The 19,899-nt window shown below is 42.0% G+C and overlaps 1 protein-coding gene and 2 long non-coding RNA genes across 5 annotated transcripts in view; 2 read left to right on the top strand and 1 right to left on the bottom strand.

Annotated features, from left to right (window-relative positions):
* The window catches only part of LOC122968394, a 221,677-nt gene that overhangs the window by 111,192 nt on the left and 90,586 nt on the right, over nt 1-19,899 (top strand). The gene's annotated exons all lie outside the window — the stretch shown is intronic.
* LOC122968393 overlaps nt 1-19,899 on the bottom strand; it is a 57,205-nt gene that overhangs the window by 4,190 nt on the left and 33,116 nt on the right. The gene's annotated exons all lie outside the window — the stretch shown is intronic.
* Nucleotides 1-19,899, top strand: part of LOC122968389 (netrin-G2-like) — a 66,620-nt gene that overhangs the window by 22,002 nt on the left and 24,719 nt on the right. For both annotated transcript variants that reach the window (XM_044333580.1, XM_044333579.1), the window contains 2 exons: nt 14,165-14,337; nt 16,115-16,144. In XM_044333580.1, coding sequence (XP_044189515.1) covers nt 14,165-14,337; nt 16,115-16,144 — 203 coding nt within the window. The remainder of the gene's footprint in view (nt 1-14,164; nt 14,338-16,114; nt 16,145-19,899) is intronic.

Raw genomic sequence — 19,899 nt, 5'->3', positions numbered from 1 at the left:
TCTCCTCCCCACCCTCTTCAATAGATTTTTCTTTTCTTCCTCCACCTCCCCGCCCCCCCCCCTTATTGTTACTCATCCCATAAATATCCTTTTAAATTCACAAATGCAATAAAGAATTCTCCCCACTAGCGCCTGCACTGTGCCTTACCCAGCATCTGGCAAAAGGGGAATCTCTTGATACCGCAAGCGTGCTTTAAAGCTGAAAAGCATGCTGGGAATTGTAAGTGGGAGAACATGAGGTAGAGGGAGGGTGTCCTTGGAAAGATGGTTTGTTCTCAGTCAGCCACATTAATTAGCATAGCATTATTACAGGCATGGTGTGTTCAAAACCACAGCAGTGCCTTTACTGCGTGACTGTCGCTGTCATTACTAGCATGTAGACTGGAACGGATAAACAACTCATCAATCGGACTCTGAATGTGAGACAGAAAATAAGCCCATGTGTGTTTTTATTTCAATGAGAAAAACATCAGATAAGTCAGTTTTTGATGTCAGTGTTGTCCCATCAAAGGCCATGGAGGGTCTGCAAGTTTTCAGTCCAACTAAACAGGACAGCAGGTGATATAATGCTGAACTTATTAAGAACAAATTAGGAACTGATTGCTGATTAAAGAATAAGTAAAAGGTAGTCCACAAATTACTCTCAAAAACAAAGGACTATATGATAAGTGATTGTAAGTGACTTGAGAACAGACTGCAATATGCTATGTTAATGAACCAGTATCTAATGATTAGTGTCTATGAATGGACTCATTAACCGCTAGAAAAGCTATTGCTGCTATACATGTCAATCAGGCATGAAGCAGCGTTAGCATTAATTTGTGCCGAGGCGACCTGATGACCCCGGTCAGGTCTCCACCAACTCTCGAGGGAAATATGAGACTCTTGAGCGACTAAATGCTCCACTGTGTTCATCAGTTATAGTCACTAACTTTGTCTGTCTGTTGTTTGGTGCTGGATAGGTGTACGGTGGGCTTTAAGTGGTGTGCTGCTGCTGCTGCTGCTGCTGATGATGATGATGATGAGAGTTTTAAAAGTGAACCAAAGCTAAAGTCCAAAGCAGAACACTGAAAGACAATAAAAGGCTTTGTAGAGTTAAGCACAAGCAGCAACTACCACGGCTTGAAACTGAAGCCAATGCGAAAGTACCTCAAAGTTCAATGCCACCGACAGCTGCTAGATGCTCGCTCCAATTGACTCCCGTTCAAAAAGCATCAGCTTCTCTCTAGAAATACTATGTCTGTCATTTTTTTTCAACAAGTCATAATGGACTTGTTCACTAAATTTAGGTTCTCTAATCTCTAAAGTGTGCTGGTGGTCATTTTGAAAATTATTGCTCCATTAATAAGATTTAAGACTTATAGTAGGCTTTAATGTCTGCCGTGTGGACGTTGATTGACAGCTGGAACTGACAGTTTGCTTCTCTGCACTGTACCTGCCATGTTAACACGATTAAAGTAATTAAAGTAACCATCGTTAGTCTGAGTGCGCACCGCTCAGTGTTCCAAGCAAGCTAGCGTCCACTTCGGTCCGAAGTAGCAGGGCGTGTTTCCAGAGCATGAAAGGTAAAACCCCACACTCCTTATTTGGAAGGTCCTGGCTCCAAACGGAAAAGATGGCACCGACCATAGGAAAGTGCAGAGTCGGGTGATAAATCTTGATGGGTTCGTCACGACGAGAGACCTCTTTCTCATTAAATATTGATTAGTGCAGCTTCAATGAGTTGTTTCTGCTTAACTCTGCATTAGCTCCTAAATGACACATATCAAATAAATAACTTGCTCCTCATTGTGTACATATTAGTTACTATTTTAGAGGCTCCTCAAGTGAATTAGTTTAACATACTGATTAGAAATGCATCATTAACCCATGATTACTTTAGCATAGCTACCTAGCATTTTTTAACTATTTAAAAACCTTTTAAAAATGTAGGAAATCTCTATTAAAAATAGTTATATGATATATTATAATGGTTAATTAATTAACATGTTACAGTCTTCAGGTGAATGAAAACTTTAGGGTGCCGTAACCCAAAAGCATTTTAAGACTAAGGTGATGTCCTGCTCTACAGTAAGTCTAAGGGCTAATATCATCTTAGTCTTAACAAATAAGTGTGATACCCAATTTTTTTTGTTTTGAGAAAAAAAAATCAACCTTGAATTGATCCTTATAACAAGTATTGTCTATGTATCCAGAACCTTATATAGCTTATTCCTCTGTGCCATAGACTTCCACTGTCAAAAACTATTAAAAACACATCCATGAGCTGCACAGTTGGGTAACATGTTTCTTCATTATGATGAATATGTTTGTGTAGTTTATTGTGAATCGATCCCACATACACCATCCTGTTGCTGTGAATACGCGATAGCACACTAAATCCGCAGCTGAAAATAGTCCCTATCGAATGCACTATTAATGCAAGTGCCCAGCTGTTTTTCTAAATTTAATTAGCCTTTTTGTTAAAAGTATATATTTGTGATCCATTTAGGAGAGAATGGACTCAGGGCCGAGGGCCACAGACTGGATAATACTGAAATAAGGACTCACATCGCTGGTTCTGGTCTTTTCATGAGACATGTTTATAATGACAAGAATATATAATATCAAGGATGCTCTCAGAAAATAGGGCCTTGCTCTTGGCCCTAAATAGCATGCTTGAAGACCTATGTCTTATTATCTATCAATTCATTTGCTGGCCACTAAGCATGTTCACATTTTATTAACAAAAAAAAAAACAAAACTCAATAACTAGAGCTTCATATGAAATCTGCACAAACCAGAGGTCATTTCATTAATTCCATATAGTGCTGGGTATTTGCTACACAAGAGTATAATTATGTCTCCAGTTCAGATATGAATCTAATTTCTGAGACATTTCACCACAAGTAATTCATTTATTTAGAGATTATTAAGCAAAATATCATAAGTACTGAATAAGCGAAGCAGTTTCTGCTCCAGCTCAGAGCACTGGTAAACAATGTCCTTTCAGTTTTTTTTTTTTTTAACAAAGACCCTCAAGTTTTAGTCCTTGTACTAATTGTCTTGCTAACTGCACTGGTGTGTTTTGAAGCTCCCCCCCCCCCCGCCACCCCCCACATCTCCTCCTCTGTTCCTCTCTCCTCACCTCGTCTCCTCTCCTCCTCTGGCCCGCGGCTCGGGTAGCTCTCTTCATGCTATGACTAATGATGTTCTTTCAGTCTCAAGGTTTTAGCAGGATAATTATATTAACCCCTGTCCTCTGGCTGATCCCAGCTCAGCTCCTCTTCCCCAGGCATCCTCCCCTCCACAGTCTCACTGGAATTAGACTCTAATACACACACACACACACACACGCACACACACGGGTATATGGGAAGGAATATTACAGTTGTACACGAATGTGTGTTTTTCATTAGCATGTGGATATGTCTGTAGGTGTGTTTTTGTAAGTTCTGGTGACTTTTAGGACACTTTTCTGAATAATTTACATGTGAGGACGCGCGGCTCAGAAAACGAGAGCAAGTATGTGAAGTAATTGTGTTTGTGTGGGAAAAATTAGGTGCACGGGTGAAGGCCCGCGGGTGCGAGTTTCCAAGTGTGTTGGTGTGCTAATTTATAATAATGTGCCTTCACACATTTAGAAGTTCAAAAGCGTGTCTCTAAAAGTTCGTGCGGCGGGCATATTGTCTCAGGCCCAGATATCAGTAGAGTATTCTGTTCTTCACTCTGATACAAACACACAAACACTCTGTATCGCTCATGGGGGTCCTAAGACTCTGTAGGGGATTGCAAAACAGGAAGAACCTCCCACCAAACCCCCATGTCGTCCCAGAGTTTCTGTCTCTTCATCATTTTTTCATTCCTCCCATCTCCCTTTACTTCTTCTTTGTCTTTCAGCGCACTTCATATCTTAAATAAAGAGGAGGATGTATAATAACTCCCCCTCTCAAACTCATGCCCAATTTCCTCTCTCCCCAGGTGTTACTCTCTGCTGTATTGTTCATTCAGCAACAGTAAGGACTCTGCAGGGAGGTTACGCTCTAATATACAGCACGTTTACGCTCAGGATGATCAGGGCTGGATGGAGCCAGGCTGGAATCTGACACAGTTAGTGGCAGAAGCCTTAAGATGCAGAGACATGGCCGCTTCAGTAAGGAGGACAGTGTCAGCCCCGTTCTGCATCATTCATGCTGCATCATGCTGCATGAATATTACAATGCTGGCATGCAGAGTCTTAAATTACCACCTGCCAAGTGCCAAATGCCAGTAAAATATGTCTTGTGTGGACGAATTAATAAGGGTCACCCATCACAGTGGTCAGTGACTTTTGAGGGTGCATCTATTCATGGGTGATAACATTCAGCATATGCTATTTATGCTACAATAACCCATGTAAAGACAAGCAGAGAAAACAATTAAAAGTGCTGATGAGAGGATTTCACAGAGTATCTCATTTACATCTGCTTAGACGTATACTGTACGTCCTTACTGGCATTTTATATAAAATTGTGTTTACGAGTCTTGTTTTGGGGCAAAGAAAAAACAATCAGCTACACCAGGATGTGATTTTATATTATATGCATTTACTTTTTTTGATCAAACAGCAAAATCTGTGGGTATCCAAAGTTGCCAAGCAATAAAAGGAACAAAGTCCCAAACAGGGACAAAAAATGAGTTTGGATAAAAAACAATTTACATGCAAATAGATTACATTAAGTTATATTTCCTGCATTTATCTGCTTTGTTTGTGAAAGAAATTTGAACAGCTTTGAGCAACTAAACTGTTTCTATATTAACGTTTCGTGTGATTATCAATAGACATTTGAGTGAGCGGCTCTGTTTATTAAGTTTTAAACAAAGAAAATGAATCTATATCGACAATGAATCACAACGGACCTGAACTCAATAACATTTGAATGACTTGTGGGAGTTTAGACCAAAAACAACCCCAAGTTTTTAAAAAAAAAAATGCAAGGGACTGAGTTGGTATGGTCGTGTTGTTCCAGGTACCAGTTAGACGGTGAAATACGATCCAGGAAGTCAAGTTTGAGCGATAGATCCATGAGTCTGAAGGCTTAGCGGATGCAGAAACACATCACAACAGTTTATAATACTACAAACAAATACTTAACAACTCTGGAGAGCGATCACAGTGATAATCATTTTCACTTTCGTTATGATATTTGGCAGGCAAACCTCTAGTCTACATTCAAATCTACCAGGAATGTGCATGTGTTTGATTCGCCCCTGCAGGACCTTGCCGGATAACATCACGTTGCATTGCGGTAAAAGTCAGAAAGCTACGTTAAACATTTTTTGCCGGATGACCCTGCAGTGTTTTTTGCCAGAGACCTCTGTGGTGTTGCCCCCCCCCCCCCCCTGCTACATCAACAGGGCTGCATTTTTTTCACGCATCGCTAAAGTCAGTCTGAAAGCCGCCTTACGCAATCTTATCTTATATGCAGTATTATATATCGTGTCCTCATACACCAAGTATCACTGAAAACAGCCTGGATGACAAAATCCTATGAAAGCTGCATATTAATTACCCCTGCAGTTTGAAAGGCCAGCAAAAATCACACAGCTGGCATGTAACGCACACCTGAACTGTTCCAATATTTAGCTCTCTCTCTCTCTCTCTCTCTCTCTCAAACACACAGAGTTCCTCTGAGGTCTGGACTGGAGAACAGAATGTCTCCAGGCTCCATTATTTAGTTATTTGGGCCTGTACATACACTACATACTTCAGAGAGCAGGTAGCTCAAAGTGGGCCTGACTGTGCCTGCTGCTCTGCTACATGGCCTGACCCGACCAATCAGAGAGCTGCTCTCAGGTCTGAAACCCAGCTTTGCAGGCACGCAATAGCCATTTACTGTATCCCGTGTAAATAATTTACCGGTACGCTTAGTCTCACACAATCTCTCCCTTTCTCTCTCTCTCCATGCATTCCTCTATCTGATGCATAATCACAAACCAAAACACACTTTTTAACTCAGTGCAAACTGTGCTAATATAATGAATCATCCCACTTACACACCAGGGAGGTCACACATCCCCTTGCACTGCGTAATACACACATACACACACACACACTACAAACACACACAGGGTGTGGATTGCAAAGACAATCAAGGTCATTCCTGCGCTCTGAATAATTTAGGATGTCTTTTTGCTGGACATTTCACTCTCCTTTTTATTGAGGCCAAAAACATTCAGTGACCTCTCAACGCTGAGCATATTTAGCGAGTGCATGCATGCGTGTTTGTGTGTGTGTGTGTGTGTGTGTGTGTTGTGAGAGAATGGGAGACCCCAAACACACAGTCCCTTAGGCCTGTCCCTTAGATGCTCCAGTAAAAAGTGTTTTCTCTCTTAGATGGCTTTTGGGAAATGCCCCCAAAACAGAAACTAGAAAGAAAACTAACGAGAGATAAAAAAAACCCAAAAAAACAATTAAGGCAGGAAATGTTTCTGAAACATTTGGGGTATTTTGCTGTCAACAACTTTCATTAGTTAATGATAGATAATGAGCTTGGGTAGAATATTTGTTTAAAATGTCATCAGTTCTGTTATTAACGTGGGGGAGTGAGTGAGTGAGGTACAAAGAACTACTGTGGTTATGATAAAAGGCGAGGTGTAATCCTACTCACCACATGATTGCAGGGGAGGTCAGTTATAGATTACCTGTTTAGTCTGGAGGGAGAGAGGAGGAGGGAGGGAGGGAGGGAGAGCGCACACATGTGAGAGAAAGGATAGTGGAGAAAAAAAAAAAAAAAAGGTGAAGTGGGGTGGAGAGGAGAGCGTACGTCTGAAGAGACTCATGCTGCTCCTCCGCTCCGGGAGGCTCCGCTCGAGGAAAATCGATCCGCTCCCTTCAGAGAAAGAAATTTATGAAGCTGGAACATAAACGCAGTCATGTCCAATTAGCTGCTGTGAATTTACGAGGCGAGGCCGGGGGAGGAAGTGGGAGGGGATGCGGTGATAAAGACTTCAGCAGAAGCCAATAAGGCGTGCTGCTGATCAATGATCCCGGCTTCACGCAACTCCCACTCCCCGCTTGGTCGCTACCCGCTGCACTTGGGATACAATGTGTTGGAGGGCTCGGCTTTTCTGCAGGCTGCCCCGTACCAATCAATTTTAATTTACGGTATTGACACACTTAATACATGTTTCAAGACATTTAAAATACTCACTACTATGCCTGATATGGTTCTCACAGAGTAAGTTGGTAATTACTCAGTGAAAAATCCTGAATCTATGAATATACAAATAAAATTATTGTTCATTTCAAAAGATTAACTACAGGGTGCAAGATGTCTCCTACTTCACTGAAAAGTCTATTCTCAGTGTATATGCAGTGGAGATTAGTTGTCAACTATTAAATTAATCGCCAACTATGCTGATCATCAATTAATCCCTTGGAATCATTTATTAACAAAAAAAATGGCCAAATTCTCTGATTGCAGCTTCGCAAATGTGAATATTTCCTGGTTCCTTCAGTCCTCTATGACAGTAAACTGGATATCTTTGGGTTGTGGACTGTTGTTCAAGACAATACAAGACATTTGAGGACATGAACTGGAGCTCTGGGAAACAGTGACCGACATGTTTCACCATTTTCTGACATTTTATGGCCCAAACCCAAACTGATTGATTAATTAATTAATCATTAGGCTTCAAGTTTCCACATTAGCACTTGTGTAAATTGCATACTGGGATCGTTGGCTTTGTGATGTCACGAATCTTGCTCGTATGTACACGTCTCGAACTCAGATTTAAAGTGAGCGCAGAGAAACTTTCCTCCTTCAGTAAATGAATGTGAAAACAGCTTTCTAGTGTCAAACTCTGCACATTCATCACTCTGGACAGTGAAGGTCGCACATCAAAGTGAAGAGACTATAAGCAAAACACATTTTTGAGTAGAGGGCGGCTTTAATCTTTGGATACAAAGGACCTAAGAATGAATAATTCCTCTGTCTGACAAAAATCTGATATTACACACATCGAAAAAGGGTGTAGAGCCGTTGTATCTGATTGTATTATTCCGGTTATTTTATTCATATGCATATGTACCTCCATGCCAGCCCTGGTTTGGGTGTTAAGACTGTCTCTCTCTGACAAAACCACTGACACTCATCGGCCATTAGGCTCTCACTCTACTATTACTCTAGCAAGTTGTGTAGCCGGTTGTGTATGTGTGGTATCAAGGGAAGGAGTTGTTGCGAGTACCAAGTGGGCCTTCTCAGTGACGGCTGATCGAACACAAGAGTAGAAGAGGAGGGAGATCTCCTGCTGGGTCAGAGCCGCATCGATGCAGTCTGTCATCACAGGTTAGAGCACGTCAATGCGGACCCTCCCCCTGCTCCTCCTTCCAGTCTCACCACTGTAGTCGGAGAGGCGAGCAGACTGTCAGGGCTTTAACACAACTGCCCTGCTCCCTGCTGTACTGTCTACTCAGCTCCCCCCCCCCCCCTATTTTCCCCTCCACCCGCTCCTCTCAAACACATGTCCACAACCCAATTTACCCAATGCACTCTTCCGTGAGCACTGGTGCAACCGGCAGTAGCTAAAGAGCTTTAGGCGTACAGACAGACAGAAAGGGAAAGAATGAAAGAGAGATGGAGGATAATGTGGGAAATCACAGAGGAAGAGCGAAAGGAGAGACTGGCAGACTGGAACAGCTTGATGGAATTTGGGAGCAAAAGTAAAAAATACAGTGGGAGGAGAGTGCAAAACAGAAAATAAGAGAGAGGGAGTGATAGCTGTGTCCCCGGAGAGGAATAGCGGGATAGGCGTCGACTACAGTAAAGAGACAGATAAAGCCCCATTAACTGCTGCTTCCAGCTGCTTTCTCAGGCTTTGCCACCACATGACTCCCCCTTGATGTTTATCTTTCTTCTTATTTATTCCCCTAATTGCTGTGTCTCTGCTGTCTAAAACAGGCAGTCTTCGTATCATTAAATACACAGGGCCGACATGACTTCACAGAGACAGAGACTGCGAGGAGAACGGACAGAGAGAGAAACGCACGCAGCCAGACAAGCCTGGGCAGAGATACAAACAGATTGATACAATAATTGTCAACCTCGGAGATTAATAGAGCATTAGTTAGATGCACGAAAATATAGTGTAAGCATGTAGGTAAGACATGTACGATGTTGCATGTGCTGTTCTCTAAAAAAAATCTGTTTATATGCTACTAAATGGCTTATAAGATTGGGAGGAAATTGATGCCTGGATTTTATTCACTGGCAACACGTGAGTCGAGTCCACAAACTGCTTTGGTCTTGTACCACACAGAAGTTGTATCCCGGATGGATGTAGGACACACATAGTGCAGGATTTTGACACTGGAGACTGGGGCATGTGGTTTGATTTAGGCTACGAAGACACTGTTTAGGGAAATATTGGGGTTTTGGTTAAATACAGGAAATGCAAACACATCCTGTTTTGTGTCACTGTTCAGTATTGAACCATGATCTTTCCATAACCTTAACAAAGTGGTTCAAGTTAAAATTAAAAAATGAATCACGCTATTGTTGCCACAAGTGAATATTGTATTGCAAGAGCTGAAATTGTCGGACAAATAAACATGAAATACATTCAGTATGAACATTTGTAGAGATACCAGTGTTTCCCCTATATTCATTGATAATGACCGATGATGATGACGACATATTATCAGTGATAATGATCACTGATACTATTATGGCCAGTGTTTTTTTACACTCTAGAATTGCCTTTTGATTGACGATGGCATAGTCCGCTTTTCTCGCAAAGGGATTCCAGTTGCACACCTACACACAAGGACCTCACAGGAAACTTGACGTAACTTCCGTTAAAAATAGACTAGGCACATAATTTTTAGCAGAGCAGATCAGAGAGCCGCTTCTGAAACACGCCGCGGCACAGCTGGTGGAATCACAAGCATTATCTAGAGTGGCTGTGATCAGCTCCGGCGGGCCGCGTCGAAGCCGGAACGCGACGCAGCCGTGCCAGGTGGAATCAAGCGCTCCGTTGTATTTTCAGCAAACAACTTCAAAGACATGTTTTGAGGACCTCAGAGACCTATATTAACTTGTTAAAGAGGAGGATGTCACCTTTAAAACAACGTGACATAATGAATCCTTTTCCTCCCACGGTTTGTTTGGCTGCGCTAGAAACTTAGCCGCTCAGTGATCAATACGTGTGTCATCTTGTACAGAACTCTGGGACCTGTACAGTGTTATCAAAATGCATTTGCTGTTACCACTAGTTACCAGAGGTGTTGCCTAATCAACTAGACCTGAAACCACCAGCCCTCAGGATTATAACTTTAAGGAAACATAGCAGACTGACAAACAGAAGTATTGACCCATAATTACACCAGCTAATTAAAACACCACATTGTGTGTTTGGTTTCTAGTAGATTGGAATACATTTGCATCCCTTTTTTTCCCCCTCCGGTTCCTTGACTCACTCTTTCTCTTGCCCTTCTTTGTCTTTTCCTCCTCTCACCTTCTCTCATTTCATCTCTCCTCTCTCTCTCTCTCTCTCTCTCTCTCTCTCTCTCTCTCTCTCTCTCTCTCTGAGTAAATAGACAGGGTTGTGATGGATCCAGCTGTCCCGTCTTAACTTCCTTCAGCTCAGAGCAGCTATTCCCACTTTGATGACTTTGCAGTGAAGGCAGACATCTTGCACATTAACATATGATTGTGCCCATGTATTATTTGTGTGTGGAGGGACTGAAGAGAGGGATCGGCAGAAATCCCAGTGCAAGCTGTCATCCGTAAGAGAGGGAGCAAAAGAGACACAGCGCTGGAAAAGTCGGATTGTCACATCATTCATGTGGAAGGAGTGCAAGGCTAGAAGTACTCTTGGTATTCCTGGGCTGTACTATGTGGCAGGAGTCAGAAAAGCAGGTCAAGGGGTTGGAGAGTCCACAAAGTTTCAACTCGCAACTCAAATGTTCGCTTAAATGATTAAATTAGCCGAAGTGTTGGTGAATATTAGGGAACCAGTGATATTTCATCGTAACACGGATCCAGATACGTCTATTCATGCAGGCTTTCACATAAGTGTATGTATTTGTCCAGATAATTGACAAGAGAGAGGCCATTTCCTCTAGTACGCAGCAGCCATTAGGCCCTCAAGGCCCGAACCGCACAGCAGTATACCTAGAAAATCCCTCTGTTCTTCAATATTGATTTTAAACTACAACTTCTAGATCCTGCACTCAGCGGCGCTTCCACTTTTAAAGATGAGACAGATGAGATTTATCACCGTAGATGCAGGAGATGAGAAGCGGTGATATGTTGGGGGCTGTCAGTCACCCAACGCAGGCATTAGTCACCGCGCCTCAGCTTCCCTGATCTGTTGTCTGTCATCGCCGCTCTCAGACAAATGCATCAGAATCACACCAGATAGAAACACAGGAACACACACACACACACATGCACACACCTGTCTCATTTCACACGCTCTCTTTCTCTCTCTCACGCGCGTACTATTTTCCCCCCCATGAAAAAGAGATGTTCAATTTCCCTCTTCGCTAAGTGGACAGCTCGTGTCCTTCAGAAGGCATGCAGGAAACAAGGCCTTGTCGGTGGATGGATTCTCCCCGGCACGTCCTGTCAGCTCGTCCAGGTGATCAGAGAGAAGCGTGGGTAATTTATAGGACTGTGAGCAACAATGTGATATGAGACACGACTCACCGTGATCAACTGTCTCCATTTGTTGTTCCTGTGAGGCCTACTGTGTGTTTCTAAGTTTCAGTCATCGTTACTCTGTATGTAAAGTATACTTAATGTTGTGAAGCTGGTGTTGAGGTTGATAGGACCCCTGCCCCCCCCCAAAAGAAAACTGATGAGAAAGGATGGAAGGAAGATTGAAGTAGTCATCTTGCCAGAATACAGGGGCCATTCTTTGAATATTTGATGCAGACGGATAGCTGTTCACTCCAGTGGAACAAACTGGATTGGAGTCCGGTCGCTCATCTGGAAAAGGCTGTAATTTAAAGCCGTAGCTGCCGAGTGTCCTTAAGATCCTCATTTCCTTTCCAGCAGAACTCCAACCTCTGGATCAGCCCACCTGGGCCCTGCCCTCTGCTGAGGTCGTAACACATATGTTAATGCCCGCGCACACACAAACACACACAAACACACACACACTTGAAATTCACAAGCGGTAATTGAAAGCAATAATTTTCTCCCAAATGGAAGTCTTGGAGAGAGAGAGTGAGTAAATAGGTTACCGACAATCTTAGACTCAAAGTATTTTGCACTCAGGTTTTTTTTAGTGTTTATTCTTTTTTTTTCTTCCCCATTTACACCCTGCTGTATGTTTACACACACTCCAGAATGATTTACAAAGAGGAAAAGCAACAAGAAATATGTACATGTCATTTATTTTCTGTATGAAAATAAAATTCCTCCTTAATCATGAAATTCAATCAGGAATTCTGAGACAGAAAAGTGCAGCCCCACCTCCACTGTGATGTTGGCATATAAAATCATACACACACACACATACACATGCTCGTGTGCGCGTGGATGAAACACTGATTTGATGATACACATATTATACGCAGAATAACAATGTTCAATATAATTGTTATGTTAAAAATTGACCTCTTGTCAATAAATTCATTACTACTTCCGACTTCCAAAGGATAATGGAGACAAACAAACAAACGACGGAGAGATAAAGTATATATCTAGATGTTAGATATTTGGCTCACTGCTGCTTTGAAACCAGGTTTCCACAGAACTTCTTCCCTTTGCCAACTCCCTTAGCTCTCTCTCTCCCTCTGTCTCTGCCAACTTACTTCCAAGTAATATACAAAAGGATGCTATTTTAATGTCATTTATTGCCATAGGTGTCTTCATTATTAATCTTACATTATAATAGCCACTAATGCCACAACACCACAAATCAGACCACAAAAGAGGAAAACACTTTCCTAAAGATGTATGTGTGTGTTTAATGATTTGAATTAGCATTCACAGTGGTGCGAAAAGCAGACGACCAAATCTTTTTTATTTCTTTGATGTCAAGCGAACAACTTTTTGGTTCCCCGGAGGCGCTGAAAAGATGGTGTGATGTATAAATCTAGTCTGGATGTGTCGACCTGTCAGTCAAACGCACAAAGAGACTGACTGCTCTGTTAATGTAGAGTTAACTTTTTAAGTTGCTCTTGACTTTTGGGAAATTAAGGGAGTTTAACAGCAGAAACAAAAAAAAACAAAAAAAAAAACGGACATGTCACACAGGTATATAAGAAAATCAAGAACACGCAAAAGTGGCCGGGTATGACCACGAGCTTTACTGCAACGTTAAAGCAACTTCTTGTCACCTTAATAAAAAATTCCCATCACTCCCACACACACACACACACAACAGAGTACGTTCAGTAGCGATTTGGATGCTCAGTCACCTTATGTTATTGTCTTAACAACAGCTTTTAATTTGGTGTACAGGGGATATGTAATAATAACCAAAATAAAGGTGTAGGCATCAGCAGCAACAGTAATTATTGTATTATTAATAATTACAACAATCTGATAGCCTATAATTACTAATTTGGTCCGGAGGGGCACTTCAACTAAAGCTGGCAAAGGTGCAGCGACTCAAACCACTTAAGCAACGTTGTTTTAACATTTTACTGATGCATGCAGGTGTGTGTGCACCCATAAAACCACAAATATACTGTATCTCCACACCTACACACACACTCACACAAAGAAAGTTACTCTTAAAGTGAAGGTATAACAGTTTATATGAAATACACATTTTGTAAGACCGTAATCCCATACTTTATCTTTATAATAATACATTTTATGTATACAGGCGCCTTAAAGGGAATTCAAATGCGCTTTACAGAGACAAACAATAGGGCAAAAAGAAGTTGCACACAACAATAACAACAACAACAGAGCAGCAGGAAAGACACAGTACAAGAAAAAGAAGATTTCCTTGGTGTAAAAATGCTTATTTAATATCTAGCATCATTAACACCACACTCACAACCAGTGTGTGATTACAACTTTCACCTGCTGCTGCCTTATGTGGAGTCAGTGGGGCACGCTCGCTCTCCTTCACACACACACACACACACACACACACACACACACACACACACAGCGTACATCTCCTCTCATCTGTGTCGTCTGCCTTTTTATTCCCTCTTTTTTTTTTTTTTTTAAAGGTGCAAGTGTAACCTCCATGCCTCCCAGTGCCTGCTGCAGGATGGGAACCTCCAGTGCCAGTGTGAACACAACACCACGGGACAGGACTGCCAGCGCTGCAGGAAGGGCTTCAAAGCCAAGTCCTGGAAGGCTGGTTCCTACCTGCCAACACCCAATGGAACCCCTAACACCTGTACGTACCCAAAAACACATTGACGTGTTCCTACTGCGTTTATTATCAGTCTGACTCACACAGTTAGAGACAATACTGCTGACTCCTGAATATGTTGCGATACAGAACTACAGGGTCAGGGATGGGCCTAGAGTGGTACTAGCTTATATAAACTTTTATATTTTTCTCTGTTTTATATTATAAACTGAATATCTTTAGGTTTTGGACTGTTGGTCGGACAAAACAAGATATTTGAAGGGATTACTTTTGAGTATTTTTTAGGAAAAATCCTGCATAGTATACCTTTAAGATGCTTTCCTCTGTGTTTTAACTTTTCTTGGTATTATCAATACAAAAAGGTCCCTGCTTAAAAAAACAGTTGGGTTTAAGATACTTAATTTTATAAGCTTAGTCCAACTACTTGTATGTCACCTTAGTGCCATTTTAATTGTAACTACTGGTAGCTTAGCCCCAGTAATGTTATGTTAGCATTGTGTCCAGTCCACTAGCGTCCAGAGTCATGTTAGCTAATATTCACAAACTAGAGAGCTACAAATGGGAACAGATGATACTTTAAGACATCCACAGTTTTGCTGTGCCACATCCACGTCCACCCGTAATAAACTCTAGTGGAGATTCCTCTAAGCAAACTCTTTCTTATTCTACTCTTGTTGTCACCGCCTTGACCCCAAATTCTGTTCTGGTATCAGTACAATTCATTTCAACCTTCCTAATCACGCATGATGAATCCTGACTTTTCTTCTTTCAAAACGAATCTCCACGCGGTTATTTTACAATTACATTCTCCACGGCATTCTTGATTGATGAACGTATAGGTTTGTTCATCATTCTGAGGTCCTGAATGACAAGCAGGATCAAGGTTATCGGTTTGAAAAGAAAGTAAAAGTTGAGAGAAGACGACAGAGCGACTGAGCTCTCTGAGTTGTCGTCACCTCGGTGGCAGTGCGGAGAGCAGATCAGAGCCGTGTAACGACGGGGGGGGGGGGGGGGGGGGGGGGGGGGGAGCGCGTGGGGGGAAATCCTCTTGGAGAGAGTGTAGCCAGCTACAGTAGCTAGCTATGATAAAATAATAATCTAGGGCAGCTCCTCCCTACTTTTCTCCTTTCAAACAAACAGAGACACACACACAGCGAAACACACACACACACACACACACCTGTACCTGCACACGCACTGCAGAGAACGGCCCTATTGTCAGCTCTTTTTTATCATGCTGTTGTTTCCAGCCCAGTTCTAATGGTACTGACACACACCTTCAGATCCCATCACAAGCCTTTTACAGCTCCTGAAGCCCATTAGTGGAATTTAAAAATTAAAAAGTTTGCAACTTGCTTGGTTGAAATACAACACAAAATGGCCATGGCTCAGGAAACAGTTCTCTACAGATTGTATTATGCATGCCAAGCTAAGCTAACTATAAATACGATCTGGGAAAATATGCAAGAAAGTCAAAAAGTTTGGATTCAAGGGGTAGTGCTCTCTCTTAAAACATACATATATGATGAGAACCTCTGACTGTGAGGGTTAGCAGAAGTGTAACAGGTTGAATTGGGGAAATGGAAGGGAGAAGGGCGGGGGGGAGGGGGGGTGCAGACCCAGTAATTACTCCGGGACAATGAGAGGTGGTCTATAATAAGCCCTTACTTTGCAGAACAGCTCTTAAGCTTTCTCTCTCCCACCTGAGTCTGATGAATGAGGCAGAGTCGAGTCTTTAGGCAAATTGAATGCATAAATAAACAAGTTCTCATCTCCTCTTCCTTCTCTTATTCTCTTTCAGGTACAATTGCTGGTTCCCCCTCCGGTTCTAGTAAGTAATAATGCAAAACAAAGCAGAAGAGATGGTATTCCTCTCTCTCTCTCTCTATCTCTTTCTCTCTTCCTGTCTTGTCTCTCCCCCTTTTTATTGCATTGTTTTTTCCAAATTTAAGTTTTTAACCCCACACCTTGCCTTCTGTATGTCTCCTAAACTCCCCCTCTCTCCTGTGATGTTCAGCTGGCTCTCTAGTCAGTCATTTCTCTTTTTCCCTGTGTCTCCTCTCTCGGCGCTGCAGCTCGGGCCCTGTGTGCTTCATTATTAATAGGCCTCTCTGTCGCCATGTCCTTTCATCACAGCACATCACACTAACCTGCACAGGAGGAATTCTTCCACAGTTCTGCTGTTCTTATTTAGACTAAAGACGGTGCTGGTGGATTGAAGAAAGGGAGGGATGAGAGAGGACTGAGAATAGGTGGTGGATGGAGCAGCAAAAGGGATCTCTGAGAGAAGAGAGAAAGGAGACAGAAAGAGAGAGAAATGGGAGAGAAGGATGTGGGCATATGTTAGTGTGTTGTAATGCAGTGTGATTCCGGGTGAAGAGCTCGGGGAGGCAGGAATAAAAGGGAATTTGATTAGGGATTCTCTCTGTGGAGAGGCTCTCAGCCTCCGAGCTGTTAGACAGAAACGATCGGCAAAGTGGCAACATCAACCCTGACAGCACTGGGCTTTTCTCCACATGGCCCAACAGTAAAAGGCTGTTGCATGGATAGACTGAGCAATTGGACTGCACTGCAGAAGTCTGCTGTGTGTTTTTTTTTTTTTAAAGGTCTCCTCTCATAATTAGATACAATTGTGTGGTTATTTGGAAAAATAATGGGTATGTTTTATCAAAGAAAAGAGCAACGCTTGCTAATGGGCTGATGATGAGATTAGTGGTTCAGTTCTCCCACAGATTCAGTTTCTATTTGTTAATGAACACTTGTACCTGTTCTGTTGAAAAGCCACAACGTCAGCCTCATCTAACACATTTACTGCGCCCGAAACAGACGATGAAGTCGAGGGTGAAACTGAAGGTGAAGATGAGGATGAAAGAGAGGGTGAGACTGAAGGTGAAGCTGAAGCTGGAGGTGGAACGCAGGGTGAACCTGAAGGTGACACAACCGTCTCAGAGGCCCACGAGACCTTTGGAGCCCCTCGGGAAGGTGCGGACGAGTAGATTAGCCATAGCAAGAGGAAGTACTGTACATTTCAGAGGGTAATATTGTACTTTTATACTCCACTACATTTATTTGACATCTCCTATTTTGGAGATTAAGGTTTTACATTCTGCTCGCGCCGCAGATATCTCCATATCACCGAGTAATTTTAGTCTATTTAGTCCTCAAAGTCTTATTTCCTTAAAACTTTTCTAAAAAATTTAGTTAAAAGTGAAACAGCCTGCCATTGCAGTGACATGATTTCAACTGGTTTCATGAATTATCTAGAGTAGGGTGTCATTTTCCCTCATTCTGTCTTCCCTCAAGATTCTCACATGTTATATCTTGAGAATTTCTTAAACTTGTTTTTTATTCAATAGGAAACGGGATGACACTCGATAGGAAACTGACACTTATTATTCAAGAAAACGAAGACTTTCAGGACTAATTAAGAGTTACTTAGAAAGAAAAAAATGTGATACCATCATAAAGATTTTAAACTGGCTCCACCTTGACCAGTTAACAGTAAATTATGCATACAGGTGAATGCACAGGTGATAATAATCCAATAATATAATCATATAACATTAAAACACTATGAAAGGAGCCGTTCTGCATAATGAGCACTTTCACTTTTGATAGTTAAGTACAATTTGGCGATAATACTTTTGCTAAAGTTTTGAATGCATGACTTTTACTTGTACTGGAGTATTTGTACAGTGTTACTTTTAATATTTGTACAGTCTTACTTGAGTAGAGGATCTGAAAACTTCTTCTATAACTTGCTGTAGCTGATGAGATGACACAGTAGCAGTGTAGTGTCGGCTCAGTTGTGATAAAGTGGATGTGTGTGCTTGCGTGCCTGCGGTTGTCCTCATAGATGCTGACTAGCTGTGTGTTTCTACATCTTACATAATCATCCTGTAACTTACTGGAGGTTCCTAAAATGAACATTGTCTGTTTTCCTCGGCCGTATAGATCTCTGACGTTAATGTCAGACGTGGGTTGTCCCGTCTTGAGAGTGCGGCTGTCAAACTATATGGACGTTCAGACTTTATTTGTTCTGACTGACTGATTTTCAGCAACCCAGGGCGGATGCGAATAGATCCTGTCAGCCACTTGAATGTACAGTAAAGTAGTCCTCAAACCCCGGTTAATGCTCATGCTAAATTTAAACCTGCCATCTTGGTAGGCAGCGGACCTCTCATGTTCCACCAGAAAAGCACTTAAGACGTGGGAGGAGCCGGGATTTCGGCACCGCTGTGAGGTCGTCGGACGTCTTTTTTTTTTTTTTTTGTCTTAAGGAAATCCATTAAGAGCGTTTGTTGAACAGCTCAGCACTTTTGTTGTTTGGCTGACATCAGTAGAGAACTCAATGAATTCACTGATTAGTTGTGAGTTAGAAGAGGCTGACAGAAGCTTTATCGTTGTATAAACAGAAGCTACAGTCCTTTGTAAGGCTTTCAAAGCACGCGATGAAGGACTCAAACATCTCAGAACATCACATACGCACTTTTTGCTTACATTTAAAATCGTAACGTAATCATTTTAATTATATTCTACATCCGTATTTAAAAGTTTCATTCAGATATAAGCTGCCGTTTGTCTTAAATTACAATTGCAGTTCTATTCAGTTGCACTTCTGGGACACCAGAAAAGAAGATTACACTATTGTAGAGTCGTATGCCTGACTTACTTTATCTCCGGTTTAGAGGAGTGTATTTGGCTTGAACCTGACCCTGATGTGAGCAAACCCTTGTTATCTGTGTGCGTGTGTGTGTGTGTATGCGTGCACGTGTGTGTGTATGTGTAGATTTATGGCGAGCGTATGGTGCTGTTCAGTGAAACCCATAAATCATCTTCATCCTCTCTTTTTCCGCCCGGGGATCTGAGGTCTTAGGTTCCATTCTCACACAGCGGCTGCCGCTGCTGTTTGTACATGCACGAACTAACACACACATACACACTAATACACACTTACACACAGTTTTATTGCATCATGTGGCTAAAGGTCCTGTGACATTAATAACTAGATCACATTACATTACTTATCTTGAATAATATAACCTGTAATCTCAGTTATCGTCTCTGACTCAACTGCATTTAAAGAGGCCTACATAGCACGTATGTTATGTTACAATATTAGAAATAGCAGCATGTGCACACATTAGTGTTACTGTAAAGCTAAATATGCAGTCTGGGATTTTATTTAAATTTTTATCCACATAAAAGTTGCTTATATAAATCATATTTTCAGTGCTATTATCTTTTTCAGGAATTGGAAAAATGCAAATTCCATCTTTCGTTGTGGGATTTTAAGCAAAGATGAGTCTTTGAAGTAGCAGATGTAGCTTTATAAACGTTACAGCAGACTTATGGGTTGGACAGTATGTCATAGTAGTTGCACCCTTTGTCATGTCTCCGCTGCCCCAGTTAAGTCACTGAGCATGCTCAGATGAGGATTAGCGACGTATTGGCAGGAGAGTCTGATCCACGGAGCTCGCAGCCCATTGGTCAGCTGGACAGATGGGCGTTTGGTGAGAGGAAAGGGGGGGGGGGTGGGGGGAGGGAGGAGAGGGGAGGTCAGAGAAACCAAATCCTAAAACCTAG

Source organism: Thunnus albacares, chromosome 18 (genome assembly GCF_914725855.1).
Source record: "Thunnus albacares chromosome 18, fThuAlb1.1, whole genome shotgun sequence".
Taxonomy (NCBI): Eukaryota; Metazoa; Chordata; class Actinopteri; order Scombriformes; family Scombridae; genus Thunnus; species Thunnus albacares.
The sequence above is the reverse complement of the archived record's forward strand: the minus strand, read 5'-3'. Positions and strand labels throughout refer to the sequence as shown.